Here is a 14,725-nt window from a genome sequence, read left to right as displayed (position 1 = left end):
CTATATTACTTTTAAGTACTACATATTGGCAGAATCACACTACACCCGGCACAGTTTCATATTACGATAAATCCTACTAGTCGTATTTTTGAGAAACGTGGTTGCTGACATTTGAGTGTTCAACACGAGAGGGATGTGAAGTTGTGCACGATCCTCGTTAGAGAGTAAATTACCCGCGAGGATCATGCACTCCTTCGTAGTTGCTGTGGATTACTAGTAACAGAAACTTCATCTGTGAAAGATGGCGGTGTGTGATGCAACCAAGCAATACTTACGTGGATAGTAGAATGTGTCTTACCTCAGTTCATGACAGCAAGCATGCTGACGATGCAATTATACCTACGACAAATGCTGCCCAGCTATCGGAACCTGCATCAGTATCTACGCGAGTAGTCACGAGAATCTCTGCGGCTTCGACGATCGCGATCGCGGCTACGGTCCCGCTCGCGACCACGGTCACGGTCACGACTGCGGTCTCGGCCACGATCGCGTCGACGGTCCCGCGATCTAGATCTAGATCGGCGTCGATCCCGACGATCTCCCCCAGCAGCACGTCCTCGACTGCGACTCCGATCACGCGGAGGCTCATGAGCTCCATACCTCGACGCTCCTTCGTCGCGCGCTGCGCCGACCTGAAAGTGTCCGATCGCTTCTCTGCCCGAGTACTTGACGTTGACATCCGCTCCTCCCTTGCGAGTCTCTCCAATGCCACCTCCAAACTTTTTCGGCAGCCAGTCCGTCACGGTACGTCCTCGTTCGACATCTACAACCACGCGACGGCCGTCGATCTTCTTGCCGTCAGCGTACTTGTAAGCGGACTTCATGTCTGCCTCCTTCTCGTACTCCACGAATCCATAGCCACGCGACTTTCCCTCTGAATCCTCCACGAGCCGCACACTCTTAACAGGTCCGTATTGTTCAAACTCATGGCGTAGCTGCTGTTCCGTGGTCTCGTAGCTGATACGGCCAACAAAGAGCGTCTTGTATGCGTCCTTCGTCTTGCGCGGGTCCTCGGCGTTCGGGTCCCATTTGGCCCGGTCCTCCTGCATCTTAGCGTCGTTAGCCGCCATTTTCTCCTGGCGGCGGCGCTCGCGACGCTCTTTTGGTGTCTCCTGGACGTCGCGAGGAGGGGGGTTCACCGACTCGAAAACGTCCAAGAAACCCGCAAGGCCCGTGTATGGCGGCATCTTGCGCTTAACTAGTCGAGGTAGATGATCCAGTGGAGGGTTGGGCTCAAACATGACCTTAAGGTGCGGAGGCAGGTGCATGATGGCAGGCCCCATGCCGCTGGAGCTCATCTGCCCCTTGGGCGTCATCTTGCGGTGCGCATTCGGGTTGCTCATGGCTACTACGGGGCGCTGTAGAGATTAATAAACGTATAGAAGGATAGAGCAGGCGCGTGCGGAGACGGTGCACGCACGGCGAGGGCGCTTGGATATCTGTAGCGAGAGCTACCAGGAGAACAAGCACGCGTAGATCTAACCGCTGGCGAGTGGAGTGCGAACCGCTCACAATTGGAGACTTATGCGAATAGAGAGGCAGCGATATGCGCAATGAGGGGATTTGAATTACTCTGAATAGTAGCCCTTGTTGAGGGTCTTTTATTTGAGTTCTTCCACGTGGATACCCTTTCAGTCACTTTGAAGGAGACGATGCGGCCGACGACGTGGCTGAGCGCGGGCTTAGCGGCGCTCCTGGCAGCCGCGCAGCCCTCGCTGACGTCTGCGCGTGGTGTACACGTGAACCTGACGGCCAGTTGGCCAAGCTCCCCGTTCTTCCCTCTTATGGAGACCAGGTCGGTGGCTCTAGTAAAGGGTCTCAATTATTCGTGAGTCTATCTTATTTGGAGTAATTCTTATTTGCAGTGAATTCTTGGCGGAGGAGAATCCCCTTTACTTCTGGCAGTTCCTGGAGGAGTTAGAGACGCGCACGGCATATGTGGAATTCATGGGCAACGACGTGGATGCCCTGGGGACACTCGCAGTGACTGTTGCTGAGAGCATCGCAGCCGGATCCAAGAATGTGCGGAAGTTAAAAGATACTTTTTTATTTATGATTTCTTATGTATGCTTAATTGTTGGTGCAGGTCTTGGAGTTGATGCTGGCGACCCGAACGTACTCAGTGCAGGTGGAAATGTTCCGACAGTTGGGTCTGGACTCGGGTGTTCGTCCATGTGGAGAGGATGCAGACACGTGGGCAGTTTTCTACAATGAACCACACTGTGTGGAGTCAGTTGCCTGTTCCGTGGACGAGCTGGAAGCTATTTTACGTGGCAAGAAGAAGCAGCAGAACAAGGATCAGACTTGTGTGGCTGCAGGTGTCAATGACATCGAATTGCAGGTGGACCACAAGTATCCGTTCATTGCATCGGACTCCGAGAAAACCCCAATGTCGGCGATTCTCTATGGTCTTGTGGGTACGGAGAAGTTCCATGCTTTCCACAAGAAACTCGTCAAGCAAGCGCAGAATAACAATATTCAGTATATGGTGCGTCACTACCCGCGTGACTCGCCCTTAGACACGTTACTGCAGGGATATGGTGTGGCGTTGGATATCAAGAACATGGAGTACAAGACAATTGACGACTCTAAGAAAACTGGTGGCGATGATACTGCTAATGACGAGGAAGGTGCGGAAGAAGAAGACGAAGAGGAGGAGGAAATCGACGATGAAGAAGTCGACGGATTCCTGTTCAAGCCTTTGATGGCTCGCCACGGAGCTATTGCTGATGATCTTAAGCAGTTTTACGATATCCTTGTCAAGAAGGCCGATGGAGAGCAGGAACAGGAACTGAAGGCGTGGCATCTGAAAGATTTGGGCGCGAGTGCGGTCCGTGCTATCGTGGACGCTAAGAACCCGCTGAAGAGACTTGAGACGCTATCACAGGACTTCCCAGTCCAGGCGAAAAAGCTGGCGTTCTCGCGCAAGTCGATTTCTACCGAGCTACGCGAAGAGATTGCCCTCACACGCATGCAGGCCGCCAACAGAAGACTAAAGAACAAGTTCATTATGAACGGCATCGCTGTGGACCCAACGGAACGTTCGTTTAACGTGTTTGACTTCATGAAAACACTCAAAGAAGAGTGGTCCGTGGCCAAGCAGCTTGGTGGTTTGCCCCTGAACCAGTCAGAACTGGAAGATATGCTCAAGCATGTGCGTGAAACGAACCAGGAGCAGCCAGTGGTTCGTATTCACGTGCATGGGTCCATGGGTGGATCCACTCCACTGTACCTGAACAATATCGAGACGGATCCAAACTCTGCGGACTGGTCACCGGATTTGAACATCCTCAGACGCCCAGCGTGGAACCTCATCTTCGTTCGCAAGAATATGTACGAATGCGTGCTTGTTATGGATCCATTGACTGGTGCAGGTCGTGCTGCACTGTCCCATATCGGGTTTATGCGGATGCGTGGCGCTCCTGTTCAGTGGGCACTTCTCGTTTCTTCGAAGGAGCTCATGGCGAGCAAAACGTCTGATGAGCGTCAAGCGGTAGTGGAGAAGTACAAGGCTTTCAAAACTACAGACAAGGCAAGTCCCTGGCATTTCGCGAAGCTGTTGATGTTGGCACAGTCCAAGGACAATGCTGAGGCTGCAGTTAAGGACGATGAAACCAATAATTCACAGAGTGGTGATGAGGAAACTACTGAAGTTGAAAAGGAAGAGAACCGAATCACCCCTACAAGAGTTGCCTCGGGATTCCTGCAGCGAGTTGGAGAAGATGGAAGCTCTGATGTTCTGGTAGAACGCTTGGTGGAAGCCTACGCTGAAGCAGCAGGAGGGGTTGGAACGGTTGAAGACAATGAAGAAGAGGCACTGGAGTGTTTGAATAGCGACCAGTTCGATGACGAAATCCTGGCGATGACAGAGTTCATTCATCTGAAGCATCTGCCGTTGGACTCGTTCGTCTTCAATGGCGTCGTTCAAAAAGATTTGGACATTCAGAGGTCGATGATGGCCAATTTCGGGCGTGACCAGCCGTTGTACGTTAACATGGCTCATCGAGGTATGCTGAATGGTGAAATGGATCTCATTGAGGAGCTCTTGGCTGAGCAGGATGCATATCCTGCTTACTTATCGATTTTTGAGAGCTCAGAAGGCAGACCGGGGGACATGGAAGTCAAGACGCCCAGCCATCTCGTTGCTGACGATGTCGATGGTCGTCTTGAAGCTGCAGCACGACCCGCAGTCTCGTACTTGCATGCTCCAGGTTCGAGAGCTCTGCCCAAAAAGCAGACTGTGATTTTCCCTGTGGACCTCAACGACCCACGAGACGCCGGTCATGCTTATCGGGTTGTGAAGGCTGTACTGGAGGATTCCGAGCAGTCCTTACGCGTTGGAGTTGTGGCACAGTTGAATGATTCCGATAGAAACACTGTGGGTGAGCTCGCGGCTGCTATTATTGCTGCTATCGGACATTCGGACAATGAAGTCCACCTGAAGTTTGTATTGGAAGCTCTGAACTGTATTGTCAAGCAGAAATCTGTCAACACGATGAAGGATAAGCTCAGAGGAATTTGGAACAAGACATCGAAGAGCGAAAATGACAAGGACCCGATTTACGAGAAGGTACTTAAGCTTCTCAGCAGTAAGACAGGGAAATGGCTGACTACCAAGCAGCGTGGTGTGCTTACGCAGTTCAACACGCTCCTGCGGTCGCGATTCCCGCCATCATATGCGCACGAGAGTGAGGAAGATTCGTCCAAGATTGCCCTTCCGCATCTGTTCATCAACGGAAGACAAGTGGTTCTTCCTCCTCAGTCGCTGTCAGACGAAGATGTGGCAACTATCGTGAACTTTGATCTGAAATACCGCACTCAACCTGTGGCAAAGGCGCTCATTAAGCGCAGTGCCACGCTGAAGGCCAGGGATGCTGACAAGCTAAGCTTTGCTATCATGAAGACCACTGGCATCGTTGACAAGTACGTGAAGACCGATCGGACGCCCCAAATGAATGTGGAGGAGAACTCTCTCAACACTGTTCGTCTGCCGGGCGATCCTTCTCTTCAGGTTGCTGCTTACGTCGATCCATTGTCGGAGTCAGCGCAGGTGATGAGCTCCTTGCTTCGTATGCTTCACTCACAGCTAAACGCTACCATTGAACTGGTTCTCCTTCCTGCTGACGAGTACACGGAATTCCCGCTGCAACGCTTCTACAGATACCTGTTTGATAAGAAGTCGTCGCTTGCTGCTACCAGCGTCGAGTTCCGTAAGTTGCCCGTGCAACCAATTCTGACTATGAAAATCGACACTCCAGAGGCGTGGAACGTACAGGCTTTCCACGCGGGCGATGACCTGGACAACTTGAGAGTGGATCCTGACAGTCCTGCAGCGGCGAAGTCTACAACGAGTGCTGTGTTCCAGCTGGAGAGTCTGCTCGTGTATGGCCAATGCCGTGATACGACGTTCAACATGTATTCGCCTCCCAACGGTCTGCAGTTAGTTCTTGAGCGCGAGGTTGGAGCTCAGCTGCTGCACCGTGATACTCTTGTGATGAAGAACCTGGGATACTTCCAACTTCAGGCTACACCCGGCGTGTGGTCACTGCACTTGGCAAGAGGTAGAGCCGCTGAACTCTATGACATTATTGACCTAGACACCGAACTTCCGTTGGAGACCCACCCCATCACAGTTTATGACTTCGGTTCGCACATTTCTCAGCTGTATGTACGCAAGAAAGAGGGCATGGAACATGAAGAGCTGCTTCAGTCGGTCGAGGACGCAGCATCGGAAAAATCGAAGTCAGAGTCGAGTGCCAGCGAGGACGATGGAGCTCTCCGCTCATACTGGAGCTCAATGCTCAACATGATGGGCAAGCAGGACGACAAGAAGATTCAAGATGCAGTTACTGAAGCAGAACAAGCAGATAACGACAGTGCTGTTGTGCAGCACAAGGAGCGCACGGGTGAGACGATTCACGTGTTCTCGGTGGCGTCTGGCTACCTGTACGAACGATTCGTCAAGATCATGATGTCGAGTGTGCTCAAGCGCACCAACAACCCGGTGACGTTCTGGCTGCTGGAGAATTTTTTGTCTCCTGACTTCAAGAAATCCATCCCAGTGCTGCGCGAAGAGCTTGGTATGGACATTCGTCTGGTGACGTACAAGTGGCCGAACTGGCTGCGTCAACAGACCGAGAAGCAGCGTATTATCTGGGGCTACAAGATTCTCTTCCTGGACGTGCTTTTCCCGCTGGGTGTGCAAAAGATCATTTACGTGGATGCTGACCAAGTCGTGCGTGCTGACCTAAAGGAACTCTGGGAACTCGACTTGCAAGGAAAACCGTACGGCTACACGCCCTTCTGCGACTCTCGTAACGTGGGTTTCCAGTTCTGGCGACAAGGGTACTGGAAGGACCACCTGCGCGGAAAGCCGTACCACATCAGTGCCTTGTACGTCGTTGACTTGGCGCTCTTCCGTCAGATGGCGGCCGGCGATATGCTGCGTGCAGTGTACAGCCAGCTGAGCGCTGACCCCAACTCGTTGGCGAATCTGGACCAGGACCTGCCCAACTACGCGCAGCACCAGATCCCGATCTTCTCGTTGCCACAGGAGTGGCTCTGGTGCGAGTCGTGGTGCAGTGACGACACCAAGGTGGCAGCCAAGACCATCGACCTGTGCAACAACCCCAAGCACAAGGAACCCAAGCTGGATATGGCCAAGCGTGTCATCGCTGGAGAACTCTTCAACGAGTCGTGGATTGAGCTGGACCAAGAGATTAAGGACGCCGAGGCGAAATACGCTGCTCAGGCTGCGTAAGTGTGGGTCTGTCAACTGTATCCCTGATCATCAAGAGTCAAATAGAGAGGGGAGTTCATAACCTTTTGTTGTTGGTTTTGGTATTCTGAAGCGTGTGCTATTCCTCTCTTTGTTGTTGGTTCAGCAAAGCTTGACGCAGTAGTAGGCGTGACCGATCGTGCGGCGTCGTGTAGCGTGTGCAGCTCAATACGCGGATGCATTCCTCCAGCGTCGTGAACTCGATCTGTACAGTATCAAAGCGACACTGGAAGTGCTGGGTCTCCGCAGCTTGGCCGCGTCCCTGGTGGACGCTGCGAATATCTAGAATGAGCATCTGCTCGATAGCCGTCTTCAAGTCCGCCACGTTGGAGTAGAAGGACGACAACTTGGCGTCTACTAGTTCCGTTAGTGAAGCCGTAGCTTCCGGCGTGAACTCAACTGGTCTTGTCACTACGTCCGTCTCGGCAGCCACCCAACCCGGGACAACGTGTCCGGGCACGTAGTCTGCCGGCACGTAGGGCTTGACATCCAGCACTGGTGTGCCGTTCACTAGGTCGTGGCCACTGATTTCAATGCATCGGTCGCGAATAGCCTCGATTCTGACGACCGAGAGTCCAATAGAGTTGGGGCGGTGCGGTGTGCGCGTCGAGAAGAGACCGACCTTCTTGCCTCCGAGGCGAGGTGGGGCGATTTTGGCTGGGAACGTCGTCTTAGGAGCGCCCTTGGCCAGGTTGGTATTCTCGTGGAAGACGAAGAGCACCCAGAGGTGACTAAACTGCTCCAGGCATTCGAGACTCGCTGGCGGTATATTTGTCTTGAACGTGATGCGGGCTCGAGAGTTCTCCACGAGACCTCCTTGTCTCGGAGTGCCGCGGCGGTCCGCGAAGCATGACTGTACGTGTGCCACGGCCTCGAAGTTGTAGCCTGCTGCTTCTTGCTGCCGCTGTAGCGCCTCGCGCGCCTCCCGCTCTGCGTTGGTCCGTCCTGTCCGCTCCTGCGCTCGGAGCTGCTTCTGTCGCTCAATTTCCTGCTCCAATTCCTTTACCAGAGGATCGTCATTGTGTAAATGGCCCTGTCGTCCTCCTCGTGTCAATAGATAGCGACCAAACCAAGCGCCAAGCGTCGCACACAGCGCACCCGACGCCACCAGGGACGCCGCCGTCCACCGCGTCAAGGTCATCTCGCGTGTCTTATGCTGCAATGGATGATGATCATCGTGAGCCTGATGATTGGCATACTTTATGTTTCTTGATGGGATTCATGTTTCTGTCATAAAACAGTACATTCATTAGAATTTTCACTGTCAGTAAAAGTACACTCCAGCTTTCGCATACTTGGTCCACCATTTAAGACATAATTTTTGAGTGAAGAACACCGTCTTTGAATACGGATAGATTCGGAGGCCGGGTTCTAACTCCCCGAATCTGCAGGCTTGCTTCACATACTTTGAATAGTGTGCGTACCAGAAAAAGGTAATGAAGCTTGTTACTTCTACGATCTAGACAGTAGTTTGAAGATAGCTCCATAGATTCAGATCTCAAGTCGAATGCCGAGTCTTGCCGGCGCCAAATATTTACAATTACTACTAGTATGCTACAGCGTTACTGGTACTTTTATGATTATGAAGATGAGACTCTATTCTGTTTTCTTGTTGGTACCTTTATATTTTACAGAGGACATACCAATTGCGCGTATGAACAAATATTGCCAAAGCTTTTTATTAAGATAACCTTTTTAATAGAACGGACTTCACAGAAAAAACGGTCACCATCTGAATGCAGCAGCTTCCCTTCGTCGATACTTCTAAGCCGCAACCATTGCAATGACCTTCTTACGTTAGTAAAATGGAAAATGGTTAGTTGTCCTCCATTCCAGGCCCGGCGGGTTGTGGAGCCACACAACTGTTTTACTGAAGAGACTGCACAAACACTACCAAACGATTATAAAGTGTTGTGCTCGAACTAAGCGATACCAGCCACAAAGCGGAAGACCTCCGCAACAACAGAAGAAGGCGAGGAACTTGCCACAAAAATGCTGGACCAGCAGGATAGCTGGTCGGCAATCTGAGAATTGCTTGTTGACATGTGAAGGTATTCCGCCGGACTGCGAAATCACACTGGTGCTGGTGCTGTCGCTGACCGTGTTGGGAGAGCGAGAGCGCTGGAGGTTGTTCACAATTTTTTGCGGGTCTTTCGCTGCACGAGTATCCGGTGCTACGTGGCCCTGCAGATCGCAGTGCTTTCCTGAAGAAGCTTCCTCAGCGTCATTTCGTGGCTCCATCTTGGTCGAGGACACTCTCTACTGCATGCATCGTCAAATGCGAGCTCTCGGAGCCTCCTTCCATCTACTGCCATCGATCGACCTGTACATGTAGCAAACAACGTAGTTGATCCAAACACTGCACTTCAGTGTCAACTCCATGACAAAAGCCGCCAATCATTCCGCCCTGATCATTTTCGCGTCGCACCAGCCATAACTTGGTGCCTGCCATGTAAAGGATCATTTTTTCCAGCCCCGCCCATGCCCCAGCACTTTCAGCACCACGTCTGTCCACTTCCACACCATACAAAACCCAACAGCATCCCACCGGTAAAACCGGTATATCATAAAAATTCCTCGAGTTCGCAGAAGCCATTCGAGAATGGAGACCCGACACCGCTGCTCCATGCTGTTGCTGCTGCTGCAGACGCTCAGAGCGTCTGCCAGCGAGCGCATCGTGCTCTCCCATACAGGCAACGTCAGTGTTCTCTCCTCGGGGCAGACGTTAGTGCCGCTGGAGCTCTCGTCCGCTGCGCTCACGGACCTTTTGATGAAATCGCAGGACCTCTCGCCTGTCACTTTGGACTCATATGTGTCTGGGGGCGAGTGGAAGCTTAATAACTGGAGCGCACCGGTCTCACAGATGCTGTCAAAAGACGGAGGCGCCAATCACACGGTGCAGGTGGACGTACACTTCTCAGACGGGCTAGACGTGGCTGTCTCGCAGCTACTAGTACAGGCAGACCCCACGCCGCTGGAGAGCGTGGACCTGTCGCTTTCTTTTGGCAACGACGCACTGGCGGAACTCTCGGGACTTGTGCAGGTTCATGTGGACGGCGTGAAGGCGACGTTCGAGGACCAGTGGCTACCCGCGGGTGTGGATCTGAACCAATTGTAAGTTATGAGGGAGGAAGGGCGATACAGGATAGGATACTTATATTTTTGTTGCTCTACTTGTTATGACTGCAGGATGATCGATGGCTCTACTGTAGAGAGTTTAGAGCTGGGAGCCTCGGGGACGATCCAGCAGGTTGTGATCCGGAAGAGTAACCTGTCGTTCCCGACTGCGGTGCTGGGGGCTGGCGTGACAACGATGTATGTTGATTGTGTTTTGTTAACGCTCTAGAGAAGGCTGTGCTGACTTTTTAATCTTTGTTGCTGCAGTATATTGGAGTACAACACGATTTCTGGGCCGATTGAGTTGACGAAGGACGAGTACAAGCAGCTAACAAACATCTCGGACTTCAGAGCCACAGGGAACACTGTGGAATCGACTGGCAGTGGATCATCGTCGTGTATAAAGGAAGAAACTGTCGGCGAGCTGGCAATTTGCATCGTGGACGACGTGCAGAACACGAATACGTCTTATTACACTGGAAGCCCAGGCAGCGCCGACAACACGCAAGCTACCGGATCTCTTGAAACACAGTCAGCCAGCGACACCAGCAGTTCTCGCAGCACGCTATCGATTACCGCGATTGCACTGGCCTGCGCGTGCACGGTGGTGATAGTAGTGGTGCTTTCCTTCTTCCGTCGGTTTAAGAGGAAGGCGAGCAAATTCGTCGATGAACGACTGACGTTCACCAATCGCGAGGACGACTTACTTGGAGGCGGTCGCAGGAGTGAGCCTGAGTTAGAGCATGGTCCATCGAGAGACTCGAAGATTCTGGCAGATATGGATCTCGGAAAGGACCAGGTTATACTTCACAAGAAGTTAGGCATTCAAGGTCTGTGGCTGGGCGAGTATCAGGACACGAAGGTTGTTGCGCTCAAGTTTGTGCCTCGAGAGCTGAATATGGTGTTGGAGGAACTAAACGCTGTTAGACTATCGTATGCCCCACTTCGACACGATAACATCGTGACCTTCTTGGGATCCAGTTGGACAGATCGCGAAGAGGTTCTTATCGTCGTGGAGCACATGTCCAAGGGCAGTCTCAGATCGGTACTAGCGGATAACAAGGTCGAGCTGACATGGCCTCAACGGCTTCAGATGTGCAAGGATATCTGCAGTGGATTGGACTTCATTCGCTCCATCCAAGGAAGCATGTTGTCGCGGAATCTGACGGCTAGAAGTGTGCTCCTTGACGCTCAGCTTACTTGTAAGCTGGACATCTTCGACTATGCCTCGAGTCTTCGAACGGATTTGGTACCTGTGAGGTCATTCGGACACGGAGATATCGCTAGTCGGGCACCTGAACTACTCAAGGGCGAGGAGATCACAGCAGCAGCTGAGGTGTACGCGCTTGGTGTTATTTTCTGCGAGATTTCGTCGCGCAGCAAGCTGTTTGAACACGTATCGGAGGAACGTGGCCATACCATGGCTGATATTTTTATTGCCACTGAGGTGGTTGCCCAGCGCCTGAAGCCATCGCTCGCAGAGGACTCTCCTGCTGCCTTCCGCGAGTTAACATTGCGTTGTCTGTCGTACATGCCGTCCGAACGACCGAAGATCGGCGAGATCTTGAGCATGATTTCCAAGTAAAATATAAAACATGCTACTCCTTCTTGATGTCACCCCAAGGAATTTGATGAAGACGCTCCGCTAGCTGTTGATAGGGCAGCGTACGTTGCGCCGTGGTCATGGCAGCTCGACCGCTGGAACTGGGAAGAACCCACACTTCGCTATCTGCACGAAGCTCGCGTGGCCATCCTGGAGGGAATCTCGTTTGCTTACCGTAGTTCTCGATCTTGGACAAAGGTGGTGAGAACAACCAGCTGAACTGCCGCTTGCCGGAGAACGCGATCAATATCGGGGCGTGTGGAAGCGTGCACTCGGTCTGTTGAGCTTCTTCACCTTCATCTTCCTGTTTCACGATGGCATCGTGGTCATTCAGACAAACTTGTGCAGCATGGCGACGTAGCCGTTGGAAGAAACTATCTCGCCATGCTTCCACTAACGATACGGATGAATAAAAGCACAAGGGTTAGCACACGCTGATGAATGAAGTAAAAGGACTTTCATACTTGTTGCCTTGCCGTATTTTGAAGCATCATTGCCAGGCTGATCACGGCAATTAATAGCGTTAGGTTATATGCATCGCAACTTTAGATGTCAATCATTACCACTAGTCCGATCGACGTGAAGCCAACACCATGGACAGTAGGCAAGATGTTTTGTTCCATGATACTCGCCGTTGAAGGCACAACGCCCTCCCACGAGTGTGGCGACAGTGTCCCAGTCAATAACATCCACATGCGGTTCGTTGGGTTACTGCAAGTCGACAGTAAGTGTGGATACTGGTTCAGCTACAGGCTACTAGCCACTCACCTGTAGGAATACCCAGTCTTCCATGCATGGTCTGAGGGATTATGACCTACAATAAGTAAGCGAAGACGACGATCTGGGTAGTGAACACAAGGCAGAGCCTGTTCAAAGCAGTCGTCGCAAATGGCATGCCAGCGTTCCTGCCACTTGCCGCTCGCTTGAGCTTCTTTCTCGCTCTCTGGCTCCTTGTGTCTGTTCTTGGTTCTCTTCGCAAAAACGTCCGCAACAGACTCCGCAGTATCGTTGCAATTGTCCTCAACGCATGGAATAGCGTCTACCGTATCTTCGTCACGCTCGCGCTTGGCGCCGAACCGGAATCTGTCGAAGATCCCTGCCATAGTTATGAAGTGTATCTTATTGTGCTATCTTCTATAACATAGTACTTCAGTTGTTATAAAGTAAAATATTATTGTGATTTCTTCTATTTTAAATGTTCTTGTTCTTTCTTCTTTTTTAATATTAAAATAACAGTAAAGTAAAAAAAAATACAACGTTGAATTTATTTTATAATTGTCACTCACATACTACCATTGTCCACCATTACCGTTCATATCTTAAGCAGTTTGAACCTCTTGCTGAAGTGGGAAATCGCCGTGTCTAGCACTTCGGCTGGCCGATTGTCATCAATCTGGCCTGTGGATTGAATGTAGCTCTTGGAGCCGCCATACCGGTCAAAGAGGGCTTTAGCATGTTCTGGCATGAAGAAATCCTTCTTCGAGGCGCTGATAAAGAGGCACGGAAGTGTGAAATATGGCACTGCATCGAGCAACCGCACATCGCGGAAACTGAATCCTCCAGCCTTCCCGATGGAGTTCGCCAGGATTTTCTGCGACGCTGTGACCATCGCAGACGGAAAAAACAGACTACGTCGCTCGGCGCTCTTGGTGATCATCTGTAACATATCCCAAATTACTTGCTCCATGTCTCCGTACGCGCTGTCGGCCGTTAAAGCAAAGATGAACTTGTCATCTCCAGTGTCACTAGAAGAGCGCTTTTTGAAACCCTGTAAGCGAGCTGTACCGCCATTTCTTTTGCAGCTCCGCTGAATAAGACGATAGCATGCTGTCGGGTTTAAACCCTGGACAGGAACATTGTCAATTGCAAGTAGAACGAAGTCCCCGTTTGCTGCGCTGTACTTGTTGAACCTGAAGTGCAGTCCAGCTACTGGAGGAATACACAGAATGTGGTGATTCTCCTTATCCTCCACGACCTCCAATTTCTTTGCGTTTTTGCTCGAAAGCGTCATAGTTTCATAGTGATACGGCATACGCTCCTTCACATGCAGCAAAGCCGCAGCCGATCCAATATCGCGCCCCCAAAAACCCACAGCCGACGCACGTCCTGTAGCATACAGATAATCTACCACCGTCCGCAAGTCATCGTGCTCAAAATACCCAAATGATACGCGATCACCGCCAGAAAGACCCGAGCCTGACAGATCCAATGCGAAAAGTGAGAAACCCGCAGCCAGCACTTTGCGGTGCAAGTAGACGCATTCTTTGCGGGAGCTTGACATACCATGCAGATAGATGATGCATGGGTCGATAGCCGTACTCTTCGGTGTCTGTTGGCTGCTCCAACTAGAATTGCTACTGCTATCCGTGCCACTCGCACTCTCTGCCTGGGATGCCTCCATGGAACATGCAACCACCGTCTTCTCCTCCTCACTGTTCAACGAGGAAGATGACGAGGAGCTCGCGAGATCTGTGATTGGATCTGCATCTCTCACTGTTCTACGACGCCAGAAACTGCACGCCAAGGGCTCTCCTCTGGCATTGTTGAGGTAAAAATCCTCTCGCACAAATTCTTCGTTTTCCTTGTGCACAGTGCCAAGGCGGAACTGTCGATCACCCAGCTCCCGAGCCGAGTATTCAGCTCGCACGGGACTGGCGATAGATTGCACCAACTCCTCGTACGTCTCGGAGAAGAGATTCCACCAGGTACCAAGGCTGTTAGCTTTCAGGTCGCGTTTGTGCATCTGGTATAACGGTGTTATCAGATAAAAAGAGAAACGGTCCAATGTCAGTTGAAGCAGTCGACTGGGAGAAGGGACTAATGCGTAAGTAAGCAGACTCACCTCGGCCTCCAGCTCGCCGTCTTGGAAGATCTCCATGGCCAACCTTGCAGCTTGAGTCCAGTTCGCCACTTTTGTAATGGCGGCATTTGAGCTGAGACGTTACGATGTTAAGAGCTTTAGTGAAGCTGCTCGACAAAGTTAATAAATTTCATTTATATGTAATTATTAGAGGAAACAGATAGTTAAACGGGAGATTGAGACGCGCTTCTGAAATTGTTGTTTGTTTGCATCTGGTGACGTCATTCTTTCGAAACTGAGCTTCAAAAGGCGGCTGAAAATTGGCACTTGAATTTATAGGTAAGCTTAGCTTGGTTTCTAATACAAACTATAAGTCACCTATAGTAAGACTATGTAGAGATGCAATGATTGGCTCCTAGATCCCCTG

At 51.4% G+C, this 14,725-nt stretch overlaps 6 protein-coding genes across 9 annotated transcripts; 2 read left to right on the top strand and 4 right to left on the bottom strand.

Annotated features, from left to right (window-relative positions):
- Positions 1–26: 26 nt before the first annotated feature.
- PPTG_04234 (hypothetical protein) lies at positions 27–1,522 on the bottom strand. The gene is made up of 2 exons (XM_008898105.1): positions 276–1,522; positions 27–213 (listed from the first exon to the last, which is right to left on the bottom strand). The coding sequence occupies exon 1, from the start codon at positions 1,341–1,343 to the stop codon at positions 375–377; it is 969 nt and encodes a 322-aa protein (XP_008896353.1). The 5' UTR covers positions 1,344–1,522; the 3' UTR covers positions 27–213; positions 276–374.
- A 60-nt stretch (positions 1,523–1,582) lies between these two features.
- Positions 1,583–6,826, top strand: PPTG_04233 (hypothetical protein). Of its 3 annotated transcripts, XM_008898102.1 has the most exons (3): positions 1,583–1,795; positions 1,866–2,022; positions 2,087–6,826. In XM_008898102.1, exons 1-3 carry the CDS (start codon positions 1,653–1,655, stop codon positions 6,758–6,760), a joined length of 4,974 nt encoding a protein of 1,657 aa, XP_008896350.1. In that variant the 5' UTR covers positions 1,583–1,652; the 3' UTR covers positions 6,761–6,826. The 3 variants fall into 3 exon arrangements, with proteins under 3 accessions (XP_008896350.1, XP_008896351.1, XP_008896352.1); XM_008898103.1 differs by having other exon boundaries at positions 1,866–6,826; XM_008898104.1 differs by having other exon boundaries at positions 1,583–2,022.
- PPTG_04232 (hypothetical protein) lies at positions 6,797–7,956 on the bottom strand. Its single transcript, XM_008898101.1, has one exon. The coding sequence runs from the start codon at positions 7,917–7,919 to the stop codon at positions 6,858–6,860; it is 1,062 nt and encodes a 353-aa protein (XP_008896349.1). The 5' UTR covers positions 7,920–7,956; the 3' UTR covers positions 6,797–6,857.
- A 1,363-nt stretch (positions 7,957–9,319) lies between these two features.
- PPTG_04231 lies at positions 9,320–12,662 on the top strand. Of its 2 annotated transcripts, XM_008898099.1 has the most exons (3): positions 9,320–9,892; positions 9,968–10,093; positions 10,163–12,662. In XM_008898099.1, exons 1-3 carry the CDS (start codon positions 9,381–9,383, stop codon positions 11,478–11,480), a joined length of 1,956 nt encoding a protein of 651 aa, XP_008896347.1. In that variant the 5' UTR covers positions 9,320–9,380; the 3' UTR covers positions 11,481–12,662. The 2 variants fall into 2 exon arrangements, with proteins under 2 accessions (XP_008896347.1, XP_008896348.1); XM_008898100.1 differs by having other exon boundaries at positions 9,320–10,093.
- PPTG_04230 (hypothetical protein) lies at positions 10,879–12,653 on the bottom strand. The gene is made up of 4 exons (XM_008898098.1): positions 12,267–12,653; positions 12,062–12,209; positions 11,963–11,999; positions 10,879–11,891 (listed from the first exon to the last, which is right to left on the bottom strand). Exons 1-4 carry the CDS (start codon positions 12,599–12,601, stop codon positions 11,494–11,496), a joined length of 918 nt encoding a protein of 305 aa, XP_008896346.1. The 5' UTR covers positions 12,602–12,653; the 3' UTR covers positions 10,879–11,493.
- A 78-nt stretch (positions 12,663–12,740) lies between the features above and the next one.
- On the bottom strand, positions 12,741–14,416 carry PPTG_04229 (hypothetical protein). Its single transcript, XM_008898097.1, has 2 exons — positions 14,341–14,416; positions 12,741–14,241 (listed from the first exon to the last, which is right to left on the bottom strand). Exons 1-2 carry the CDS (start codon positions 14,374–14,376, stop codon positions 12,811–12,813), a joined length of 1,467 nt encoding a protein of 488 aa, XP_008896345.1. The 5' UTR covers positions 14,377–14,416; the 3' UTR covers positions 12,741–12,810.
- Between the last annotated feature and the right edge of the window lie 309 nt (positions 14,417–14,725).

This window comes from Phytophthora parasitica (genome assembly GCF_000247585.1).
Source record: "Phytophthora parasitica INRA-310 unplaced genomic scaffold supercont2.6, whole genome shotgun sequence".
Lineage (NCBI taxonomy): Eukaryota > Oomycota > Peronosporomycetes > Peronosporales > Peronosporaceae > Phytophthora > Phytophthora nicotianae.
Note: the sequence above shows the minus strand (reverse complement) of the source record. Positions and strands in the feature narration are given on the sequence as shown.

What these genes read in the sequence shown, in the direction of transcription:
- PPTG_04229 (XM_008898097.1), bottom strand. Translation starts at nt 14,376, where the DNA reads ATGGAGATCTTCCAAGACGGCGAGCTGGAGGCCGAG. An exon ending in ACGGCGAGCTGGAGGCCGAG is followed by an intron (nt 14,242 to 14,340) that starts GTGAGTCTGCTT and finishes CCGTTATACCAG; the next exon opens with ATGCACAAACGCGACCTGAA.
- PPTG_04232 (XM_008898101.1), bottom strand. Translation starts at nt 7,919, where the DNA reads ATGACCTTGACGCGGTGGACGGCGGCGTCCCTGGTGGCGTCGGGTGCG.
- PPTG_04234 (XM_008898105.1), bottom strand. Translation starts at nt 1,343, where the DNA reads ATGAGCAACCCGAATGCGCACCGCAAGATGACGCCCAAGGGGCAGATG.
- PPTG_04233 (XM_008898102.1), top strand. Translation starts at nt 1,653, where the DNA reads ATGCGGCCGACGACGTGGCTGAGCGCGGGCTTAGCGGCGCTCCTGGCA. An exon ending in TTCCCTCTTATGGAGACCAG is followed by an intron (nt 1,796 to 1,865) that starts GTCGGTGGCTCT and finishes TCTTATTTGCAG; the next exon opens with TGAATTCTTGGCGGAGGAGA. An exon ending in TCGCAGCCGGATCCAAGAAT is followed by an intron (nt 2,023 to 2,086) that starts GTGCGGAAGTTA and finishes TTGTTGGTGCAG; the next exon opens with GTCTTGGAGTTGATGCTGGC.
- PPTG_04230 (XM_008898098.1), bottom strand. Translation starts at nt 12,601, where the DNA reads ATGGCAGGGATCTTCGACAGATTCCGGTTCGGCGCCAAGCGCGAGCGT. An exon ending in AAGACTGGGTATTCCTACAG is followed by an intron (nt 12,210 to 12,266) that starts GTGAGTGGCTAG and finishes GTCGACTTGCAG; the next exon opens with TAACCCAACGAACCGCATGT. An exon ending in AAAATACGGCAAGGCAACAA is followed by an intron (nt 11,892 to 11,962) that starts GTATGAAAGTCC and finishes CCGTATCGTTAG; the next exon opens with TGGAAGCATGGCGAGATAGT.
- PPTG_04231 (XM_008898099.1), top strand. Translation starts at nt 9,381, where the DNA reads ATGGAGACCCGACACCGCTGCTCCATGCTGTTGCTGCTGCTGCAGACG. An exon ending in GGTGTGGATCTGAACCAATT is followed by an intron (nt 9,893 to 9,967) that starts GTAAGTTATGAG and finishes TTATGACTGCAG; the next exon opens with GATGATCGATGGCTCTACTG. An exon ending in GGGGCTGGCGTGACAACGAT is followed by an intron (nt 10,094 to 10,162) that starts GTATGTTGATTG and finishes TTGTTGCTGCAG; the next exon opens with TATATTGGAGTACAACACGA.